The following is an 11,564-nucleotide window of genomic DNA, read 5'->3' as shown; positions in this document are numbered from 1 at the left end:
AAAAAAAAAACAAATCTGTGTAGAAAAAACACATTCAATTTTAATTCGAAATCTTATAGAAATACATTTTGATTCGTGCCTATGAACTTTGGCAAATAAACAAATTAAGTGTCATATTGCGATTCATCTATGGATTTAATTAAAATATTTGCACAATAACTTATTTATGGATTTAAATATAATATTATTTGATATTGATATAAAATGCTTATAATTTAATGCTATATTAATTTAAAATACTTATACCAAGCTTTACCCGAGACATGTTTATATGAATTTTTTTTATGATTTTGGTATTTAAAAAACATTCTTCAAAGGTATACTGAATTTTTATTTTTAAAAATCATAAAAAACACCAATTTTTATTCTTCGTTGCGAACACTTATTGCTTACGAGATTTATAAATAGTTTACTTCGAAAAATTCCTCCTATAGAAATTCTTTTTTATTATTATCTGTCATCGACTTCTATTAAGATTAAACAAAGAATGATGTTATTTGAAAAGATCGTTTTTGAGAAGAGTTTAATCAACATTTGTAATTATATATTTTTAATGCACTTCAACTTGGTTGGAACAAAGCCTGATTCCAAGAATTGTAGACATGGCTGACTCAAAGGTAACTAAACATTATTCTAATTCGAGGAATTTTCCTTTAACACGAGTCAGGCACTGATCGCAATATTATTGGTTATTATCGTACCCCACTAGAAAACTGTGATCCTCCCAAGTGAATTAGGAAGGAATTTTCTAAAGACACGAATTTCTGTTGGGAACTAGAGTCTAATTATCTCTCGTTGTGAACACGTCGTAATTTGACCGCTGAATACGATAAATAGATAGTTTGTAATAACGTATCGTGTCGGATTATCTACTGTGACATTATGAAAGATTCAGCTCTCTTATAGGCACGCGTATCGTATTTGTAATCGCACTAATATAGTAATCCATTCATCGCGAAGAAATTACATAACAATCATAACATAAGCATCAGCATTCTACACATACACACACACATACATACACACAAATATATTCAGTGAAAGAATATTCGACATATGTATACATGTACAATCCATTCATTATTCACATCATTTTTTGAGAAATACAATTTTTCATAATTATTTGAAATTAGAATATTATAAAATTGTTTATTAATGTTCCAATCACGAATATTTCGTAATTTTAAGTGACTTTTTCTTTATGAATTTATAATAAATTCAAGGTTTCTTAAACAGAGATAAAAGTTTGAAAATATTTAATGACATTGAAAATTTTAATAAGATTGATTTCAACATATTTTCTTTTATTTTTAAGAAAATTCTTGGATTATCGTAATAATTTTTTTTATCTTTTATCTATAATATGAATAATATTAATTATATAGCAACAAATATGTATATATAAATTTCGAATTTAAATTTCATATATACTTAATATTTAATTATTTATTTAATTTTATATATTTAACTGTTATTTTATATACGAAATATAAAATGTGATATATATCAATATTACATTTTTTATATTTTTAATTATTCATCATTTCTATGTATAATTATATATATATATATATATTTATATGTATATCATATATATATATATATATATATATATATGATATACATATAAAGCAAGCATGAAAAGCATTATAACATAATTCTACATTTCTGATGAATCTTAATAAGGTGAAGGTTTGTGTAAAAATTGACATTAATTTAACCATCACTTGAATCGATCATTCATCGCAAAATGTTTCATCATTGTGTATATAAACATTTAAATATATATGTATACAATATACAATTATGTATACAATAGGTGCTATTTTTCTTATAATCAAAAAATATAAACAACATTACAAATAAAATAAATTTGAAAATTAATAGAATTTTAATATTTTTTTCCAAGAAAAAAATTGAATTACAATCCATAATTTGTTTAAAATATTTTATTTTTATGATGAATAGAATATAACAGAAAATATAGTGTTTAATTAAATAAAATTTGATCTTGAATTTCAAGATTAAAGTCATTTTTATATGAATTTTTATTTACAGATCTTTACTAATCCTGAGATGTAGTACATTACAATATTTTTTGCACTTATTACATAATTGTCTAAACTTCTAACTAACTAACTAAAGGAAATGAAAAATTACTTTTAACAGTTATTAATATTATAGAATAAAAAATTTATAGCAAGAATTGAATATTTACAATAACTTCAATTTTGTTGAGATGTTAAAAGAATGAGATAATATGTAAAAAATTTTTTTCAAAATTGTTATTAATTAGAATTGCAAAAAAAATTAATTTTTAAGTTTCTTATCTTATAAAAAAAATTAAAAATATGCCATTTATAAATTTAAGTTATATATATTACTGTTTAAAAATATGGATACTTTTAAAATATAATATCAATGCATAAATTATTCCAATATCTAATATTATAAAAAATTTATTTTTTTTAGGATTACGTGACATTTTATATTCAAAATTATTATTTATTATCTTCAGAATTATTTATTTAAAATATTACTTATTTTTTATTTTACTTGTCTATCAGTATTATAATTAATTATTTGTTTATATTTAATTATGTGTTTATTAATACTATAGTTAAATATAAATTTAAAAAACTAATTAAATATATGTAAAATTTATTGATTCCAGTATAATTAGATTTATTAAACATAGCAATTTTTCGACCTGTTCCTTTATTATTTCTTAATTGTTTCTTTTCACATTTTTTCTAAATATTTTTATAAATAAATATCATTTTTATGATTTATATTATATGTTTTCATTTATATATAAAAAATAATTTTTACATAAAATATATTTAATTATACTACAATACTTATATATATTATACAAAATTAATTAATATTGCAAATGATTGATAATTTTCAAATTTATATTTTTTATAACTTTATACCTATAAATATAATACATCTAAAAAATTTTACATTTTTTAATATCTCTAACTTTTTTATGCTTTAACCTATTTTAATAAAATTTTGTCAATGGATATAATTTATTTAAATAAAAAGCATGTTTAAAATTTTTTTGTAAAATCAAATTAAAAAATTAAGAATCATAACTTTTACTTTTTTCTTTGCGATTCTAATATAATATAATATAATATATATAATATATAATATATAATATAATATAATATAGAATATAATATAATATATAATATAATATAATAATATAATATAATATAATTTCATTTTTTTTTATATATATATATTTTTTTCATTATCTAATGCATTAAAGAAAATTCATATTGTTTGATTCAACTAATAAGTTATTTCTTTTTAATATTTAATTATTATTATATGTATTTAGATGCTTCATCATTTCATCTCATACATAATTAAAAATGTAAATATTTATTCAGTTTTACACATGTATATTAATTCTGTCGCAATCCAATCTTATGTGACACGATTTTACGCAAGGTTTCTTATTTTTAGTTACCAATTACATGTACTATATTAAAATTGAAACATAGATCTTTATACTGATAAAACTTCAAATAATCCAAATAATGATTATAATATGATCAAGATATTTGTTAATATAGGTGCATACACGTTAGTCATCACTGAAAAAAATACTGTGCATTGCTGGTAAATTGGAGAGTGCGAACAATAAGTCACTTGTCAAACCAAATGTAATATACACTGACATATGTTATTGGTAATAATTAATAAATGTGATAATTAATTCAGCCAATTATAAGAAAGATATATTATAATATATAAGATTATTATAAGAAAATTATAAAAATTGATTCGATTATATATTTGTGTAGGCTGACTTATCTCACTAGATTCTATATTATTTTCCGGGTACCAACTTACAAACAAGGCACGTATTTTTGGATGCATTTAATATCATCATAGAAATATAATTGAACAAAAAATATTAAACATTATCAAAAGTTTTAATTGCTGGTTTGATTATTTATGAAAACACATGATGAATAAATTAATGTGGTTGTGTTTTTTATTACAATTGTGGTGTATAATATGTGCATCTCAAAAAACAGATTTAGATTCACCTATAAATTTAGAAATACTTCGTCTATTTCGTTATTGGATTACACGAAATATCGGTATGTGTTCGAATAATTTTATTATGTGGAAAGTTTTTTCTTCTTGTTAAAAAAAAAATTGATATATAAATCTGTATTGCTTTGGAAAAGAATTGTGAAAGAAATATTTTTGTAAACGATTAAATAAAAAATGATTCTTCCTTAATATGATAGTTTAAAAATAATAAAATTTTTGAAATTTATAATATAATGAAAATATTATATACATGTAATTTTATAATTCAAATTTCTTTTGCTGATCATTTTTTTTTCAAATTAAATTTATCTTTTTGCAAATTAAATTCATTTTGTGAATATGTTAAAAAAAAAGATAACACAATGTCATTTTATTGATATTATTTGAAATTGCTCGTTGTGCAAATTATATTGATATTCGACCATTGATTGATTTTTTTTGAATAAATATTTTTTTAAAAATTAAATTTTATATAAAAAATATCTTAGCTTCAAACCAAATTTGTAATCTTTTAAATCAAATTTTAAATTTTTTGTGAATATTATTAATTATTCTATTGCAACTATTATTTATATATAACAAATATTTATTTACATATTTATTATATATAAATAATAAATATTATATAAATATTTATTATATATATTTATTTATATATGACATATATATAATTATTATATGAATATTAGATATATAGATATATATTATCATATATTAGATATATGAATATAGATATATATAAATGAGACAATATAAATGAAATAAAAATATAAATTTACTTTGTTTTATCTATTAAAATAAAATAACTTTTAAAATTGTATCACATGATTTGAATTAATACATAATAAACATTGAAAAATTTTAATTAATTAAAATCATTTTTTACAATCTTTTTATCTGAGTTTACATAATTTAAAATATATATGTATATACATATATATGTATATGTTATGATTTATACATTTATATATTTGCGTGCAACATATAATACATTTACATATATATATGTATGTATGTATGTATATAGTTATATCAGTTATATAATATGTATTAGTTATATACATGTTAAAAATTTCATTGAAATCAGTTGATATAGAAACAAATGAACAACAATCATCGAAAAATATAAAAATCTTAATGATCTATATAAAAATTTTATATAAAACTACAATTTGCATTGTTTTAAATTGTTTTATTAAATTATATTTATGTTCGTTATTATTGTATATGAATTATAAATAGTAGAAGAAGAATCATTTCACACATGATTTTAAATTTTGAAAAATTAAATTTATCTTCAATTTTCTTTTTATTACAATAATATAAGAAAACAAATTTATAAACTTGATTTATAAAAGAGTGAACTTGATCTATGAAAGAGTAAATTTGATTTGAAAAAAAAATTAATTACAAAAGAATGAATAAATAATATAAAATGAATATAAAATGAATGAATAAAGAAATATAAAACTTATAGTTTTAAAGATATTTATTAAAAGAGATTGAAGTATTTAATATTATATTAAGTAATATTGTTTATTTATTTTAATTATTTGTTTAAAATTTATAGTTAAGATTCATCTTCCGTTTCATTAGCAAAATTATGAATTATCAGTAATTACATTTTTCTTTCCAAAAAGGTATAAACGAAAGACATGTAGCGAAATTTGAAGGAAAAATTCAAGAAGAAATTTCAGCAAATGTTCCATTTCCTTGTAATTTGACAGGTAATTAAATAAATTTATTATTGTTATTATAATGTTCGTAAAATCATATTTTTAAATGTCATTTTTAAATTTCATTTGTTATTGTTACGATAATTTAATATATTAAATTTTTATCTAATCTTTTATCTAATCTAGATAGTAGATCTGCTATTGTTCCCAATTCAGTTCATCGTTTGAGACCAGGAGACATAGATGTTATTGCTGCGATGGGTGATTCTTTGACAGCTGGTGTTGGAATTTTTGCAACTAATTTAATAGAATTATATATTGAAAATAGAGGCGCATCATTTAGTATTGGTGGTGAAGGAACTTGGCGAACATATCTAACACTTCCAAATATTTTCAAAGTATGCTTATTGTTTAGATTGATAATGATTGGTAATATATAGGATGTCGGAAGATTAAAAACGAATATAATAGTGAATACTTTTGTCATATACTTTTATCATATCAAAGGAAATTTTAGATAAAAATTAAATTTTTGGTTTGATAAAAAATTTGATTTAATTTGTTTTTTTTATTGATGATAGTTTTTTTTGTTAATAAAATCACAATATTTTTTAATGAACCAAATTTTGATTCAGTTTATGATATTCTATAAAAAATATTAAATTATTCATATCAAGAAATTATTACTTTAAAAAATGTATAATTATAATATTAATTTGAATTTTATAAAATTTATAAAGAATACTTATAAAAATATAGGACATCTTTGATAAATTCCAAACATCAAATTGATGAAAAAAGTTCATATATACATATATTCTAATCTAATCTAATGCAATAATTTTAAATTTGTATTAGATAGAATGAATAAAGTAAAAACGATATATAAAATAAAAATCACTTGGATGTACTACAATATATTGCAATATCGCTTGCATAACAGAATTTCTCAACGAAAAAACACAAACTTATATATTTTTAATGTGTACAAAAAAAATAAAAATGAGAATTAATGAAAAAAAAGTTAATGATATTTAAATCAATTTTAATTTCATAAATCAATTAAAAAAAATTTATTTCTATTTCATTTGCATTAATATTTTTTATATGAGATTACTAAATTAAAAAGAAATAATAATCAAAATAATTTACATTTTGATCATATCATCAGTAATATCATATCTTGTATATATTAAAAATCCATATAACCTCTTCTTTTCCATATTATTATTGCATATAGATAATATTTTTATTTCGCTATTTTCTTCAAATAAAATTAGAGTGAGACAGAATGGAATTTATATTGAAACTTCAATTATTATAATTCAATAAATAAATCTTAACTGATATTTTTGTATTTTTATATATCAACTTTTGTATTTTTAGAATTTTGATTTTTCAAAAATATGTACGAATATAATAATATTCTTTATATATATAATTATATAGTATATATACGTATATATATATGTTTAGTATATATGTATATATATATGCATCTATTTCTAAAACATGCAGAATGTGCGGAGCGATTCAAAATTATTTTGAAATTATTTCTTAGGTACAACATATTATATAATATATTTATTAAATAGAAAAATGAAAAATTATGAAAAATTTTTCTTATATATAGGAATTCAATCCCAAATTAATAGGCTATGCACTTAAAGATGGTCAAACTTCTGAACTATTTGCATCGCAATTAAATGTCGCTGAGATTGGTGCAATATCTAGAGATATACCATTCATGGCAAAATATCTAATCATTAGAATGAAACATGATACAAGAATAGATATTAACAAACATTGGAAGGTTTGTATTTTAAATAGAATATTTATAATAAAATTTTATGAAAATCATTATTGTTTAATATCAAATTATATGTATAAACTGCACCAAAAATGTGAAAACATCCATAAATTGGAAATTCCTGAAATAATTCAAAATAATATTCCCTTTTGCAAAATTATTTTATTAATAAGTTATTAATAAGAAACATTGGTCAATCATTTAATTGAACTATGATAGTAGCGGTAACTATTGTTATTAACTAAATATGAACATATGTTTAAACAACATACGTTCAAAAAAATGAATATTATATAATATTGAATATTATAATTTATTTATTTTATTTTATGATATAATTCGTTATAATTTTTTAATTGATAAAATAATTTATTATATTCTACATAATATAATATAATATAATGTAATATAATATATATATATATATATATATATATATATATATATATATATATATGTATATATATATTTTCTTAATAGTTAAATATACATACATATAGATTGATTATCTTATTAAAATATTAATTATATAGTTATATCTAATATAAATAATAGTAATTATTTATATTAGAAGGAACAATTTCAATATTATATATTCTTATTTACATAAAATAGTGAACTATTTTCAAAATTTTATTTATTATAATTATGTTATTACTATAATTTTGAATGGAGTTCATATTTAAAATATTAAAAATATTTCTATTTAAATACTACATTTTGTTACTAGCAAAATTTATTTATATTATATTATTCATATTTATATTATTTAACGGAATTTATTTTTTATTTTAAATTGTATTGTAGCTTTATTCTATAAATTATAAAATTACTTTATAAATTATAAATTATATTTCTATTCATTGAATGAATATAATAAGTTGAGTGAAGAAATTTATTCTAAATATTAATTTCTAAAATTGTCAATTATATAATAAATATTTATGCGTAAATGAAATGAACAAGTGAAAAAATTCCTATTTTCATCTAATATATTGAATTCTTGAATTAAATTCATAATAAATTTATTCTAAGAATAGAAAGATAAATTAAATTAAACTAGATTATTTCTAAAGCGTTAAAGTTTTAAACAAATTTCTCTATCAATAATAATCAAATATTATAATATCAATTTTATTAGAAATAAATGTTTATTCATGATTTATTTATAATAATTAATAATTTCTTTTATAATTTTAAACAACAATTTATCAACAGTTCTTCTAACGATGATTAAAACTTCTTGGAAGTTACTTGGAAATCTTTGATATTTTTTTATTAAATATATAAATTAAAAATAAATGAAACTTTTAAAATTAATATTAAATTAGGTGATTAAAAAAATGTTTTTTTAAATAAAATGAATTATTATTAATAATAATAAAATATTAAAATTGTTAAGTAATAACAATTATTTATGTTTTACAGTTCATTTCGTTGATGATAGGAGCCAATGATTTTTGTATTAACATATGTGCAGTTTTTTCTCCGTGGTCCATTTTAGAAAAGCACAGAATCGATTTAATTAATACTTTTCGAATATTAAGAGATAATTTACCACGTACTTTGGTATCACTTATAATATTGCCGAATTTAAAGGAAAGCATTCTTGCCTCTGAAAAAAAAAATTCATTAAAATGCTATATAATGTCCATTTTACAATGTCCATGTTTACATGCTTTGCAATTCCGAAGTCAAAGAGAAGAATATTTTGAAATAATGAAGAGGTTTGTATATTCTAGTAAATTTATAAAATTTCTTTAATTTGTTAACTGGTAAAAAAATATTAATGACATATCAATATATACTATTAATTTCTCTTCCTAAAAATATATTTTTATTATTAATAATAATTTGGACTTTTAATTTCACAAAAAAAAAATTATATATATGTTATAATGATAATATATATAATAGTTACAATAAATACAATATATAATATTATAAATGATAATATATATATATACAAAGTACAATGCATAGATATTGCATAATTAAATTTTACATGTATAAATGTGTGTCTAATTATTATATAAATGATTATATGTTTTATTTGATTTGCTTACCATAGAATATAGAGCCATAGCGCGACAAATTCATACTCTATAATTAGTCAGCATTTTTTGTTTGAATATAATTCATTATGTAATTCATTAATAAAGTTGAAATGAAAATTTTTGCAAAAGAAAAAATTGCAAAAATGCAAAATAAACACATTTCGTTTTATTCTATTTTTTAGGTGGCAAAAAATAGAAGAAGAAGTTGCCAATTATTCAGAATTTAACAGAAATGATTTTACTGTTATTGTTTCACCAGGCATTAGTAATTCTAAGATTCCGCTTACTAAGAATGGATTTATTGATTTATCGTATCTTTCTGCAGATTGTTTCCACATAAGTCAAAAAAGTAATGCGTTAAGTAAGTAATAAATAAATAAATGAAAATATCTTGATTATTTGAAATAGAAAAAATGAATTCAATATTTTTTATGTTACTATATATATATATATAATAATAAAACATATTATAATATATATAATAAAACATATTATAATTCAAGGTGCAAATAGTTTATGGAATAATCTGTTACAACCAATTGGTAACAAGACTACTTTTTTGACTTCATTATTTAAAACATTTTTATGCCCTACTTCCAAAAGGCCATATTTGATTACACGTGAAAATTCATAAGAAAATTAAAAAATTAAAAATATTTATACAAAGTTTATATATATGTAAAATATTATGAAAACATTATAAATGTTTATGTATAATAAATATATAAGCAGTATTTAACATTTATATATAAAATAATATATAAAATATACATGAAATACAAATATACGTATATTAGAAATAATTATGTTATACCAATTAGTAATAAAACTATTTTTTGAATTCCAATATTTGAATTATTTCTTTGTTTTATTTTTGAAAGACTATATTTGATATATGAAAATTCATAAAAAAATTATAAATTACTTTGTACATAATCTAACAATATTGTAAAAATATTGTAATATAATATGTAAAAATAAAAGTTTTATTGCTGAAATGTTGCTGAATTTTCAATTATTTTTTTGCACTTATGCTTTTTTACATTATTGATCACCTATCCAATATCTCTTTTATTAAATTATACCAAATTTTATATCTAGTTTTATGTCAATAATTTCTATCTATTAATGATTATTTTACAATGTTCTATAATTATTCTGAAATATTTTTCTAATCATTTTAATTGATATAATTACTTATCATATAATTGATAAGTAGTTTTAATTGAGAATAGTTCATTATTATCTATTTCTTTTAGTTTATAAATTTTCTCTCCTCCTAAAAATAATTCAATAATATTATAGCATATCTAATGATTCTATATGAATTCATTATTTAAAATATATAAAATTTTTATGAAAAATTATTACTAAACTATCGTTGTAGCGAAGTCCTAAAAATATCGGGAAGAAATTTTTAGTATTGATTTTCAAAAAAATGTTTCAAATTGACTGATAGAATACGTAAAATTCTATCTTAAAAATCGAAAATTTCGAGAATTTCGGAAATTATATTTTAAAATTAATTTTTTTTTATATAAATAAGATTTCGGATATTTTATTTTTGAATTATTATTTATTTTTTATTTTTTTAATAATATAAGTAAAAACAAAAAATAAAATATAGAATAAATATAATATGTATATCAAAATAATAATAATATATTATTTTAAATTATTATTTGATAAGTGTAATATATTATTTTAAACTGGCATATAAAAATATTTTTCTATATTTTCTGATAGCAAATTTGTTCTCAAATATTTTCAATATTTGAAAAAAATCCTTGTTTGCTTGCTTGAATAGCAGTATATGTTTGATAGTAATATAATTACATGTTTTAATATCGGGATTTGTTAATCTGATTTCCATCGATCTAAAATATTAATATCCTTGAGGATAGAATTTTACAAGATTTTCTTCGAAATATGGTTTTA

The 11,564-nt window shown here is 18.5% G+C and overlaps 1 protein-coding gene across 9 annotated transcripts; it reads left to right on the top strand.

Annotated features, from left to right (window-relative positions):
- The first annotated feature begins 316 nt into the window (after positions 1-316).
- LOC107996953 (phospholipase B1, membrane-associated-like) lies at positions 317-10,624 on the top strand. Of its 9 annotated transcripts, none has more exons than XM_062084058.1 (9): positions 317-852; positions 3,594-3,683; positions 3,825-4,127; positions 5,724-5,810; positions 5,946-6,157; positions 7,393-7,572; positions 8,998-9,296; positions 9,809-9,987; positions 10,130-10,624. In XM_062084058.1, the coding sequence occupies exons 3-9, from the start codon at positions 3,989-3,991 to the stop codon at positions 10,258-10,260; spliced, it is 1,227 nt and encodes a 408-aa protein (XP_061940042.1). In that variant the 5' UTR covers positions 317-852; positions 3,594-3,683; positions 3,825-3,988; the 3' UTR covers positions 10,261-10,624. The 9 variants fall into 9 exon arrangements, with proteins under 9 accessions (XP_061940042.1, XP_061940043.1, XP_016910762.1 ...); XM_062084059.1 differs by having other exon boundaries at positions 3,594-3,709; positions 3,881-4,127; XM_017055273.2 differs by having other exon boundaries at positions 3,594-3,709.
- The last annotated feature ends 940 nt before the right edge of the window (positions 10,625-11,564 follow it).

Source organism: Apis cerana, linkage group LG13 (genome assembly GCF_029169275.1).
Source record: "Apis cerana isolate GH-2021 linkage group LG13, AcerK_1.0, whole genome shotgun sequence".
Classification (NCBI taxonomy): Eukaryota; Metazoa; Arthropoda; class Insecta; order Hymenoptera; family Apidae; genus Apis; species Apis cerana.
The sequence above is the reverse complement of the archived record's forward strand: the minus strand, read 5'-3'. Positions and strand labels throughout refer to the sequence as shown.

Coding starts and splice junctions, on each gene's coding strand:
- LOC107996953 (XM_062084058.1), top strand. CDS start 3,989: ATGATGAATAAATTAATGTGGTTGTGTTTTTTATTACAATTGTGGTGT. Junction 4,128..5,723: donor TTGGATTACACGAAATATCG/GTATGTGTTCGA, acceptor CTTTCCAAAAAG/GTATAAACGAAAGACATGTA. Junction 9,988..10,129: donor TCAAAAAAGTAATGCGTTAA/GTAAGTAATAAA, acceptor TTATAATTCAAG/GTGCAAATAGTTTATGGAAT.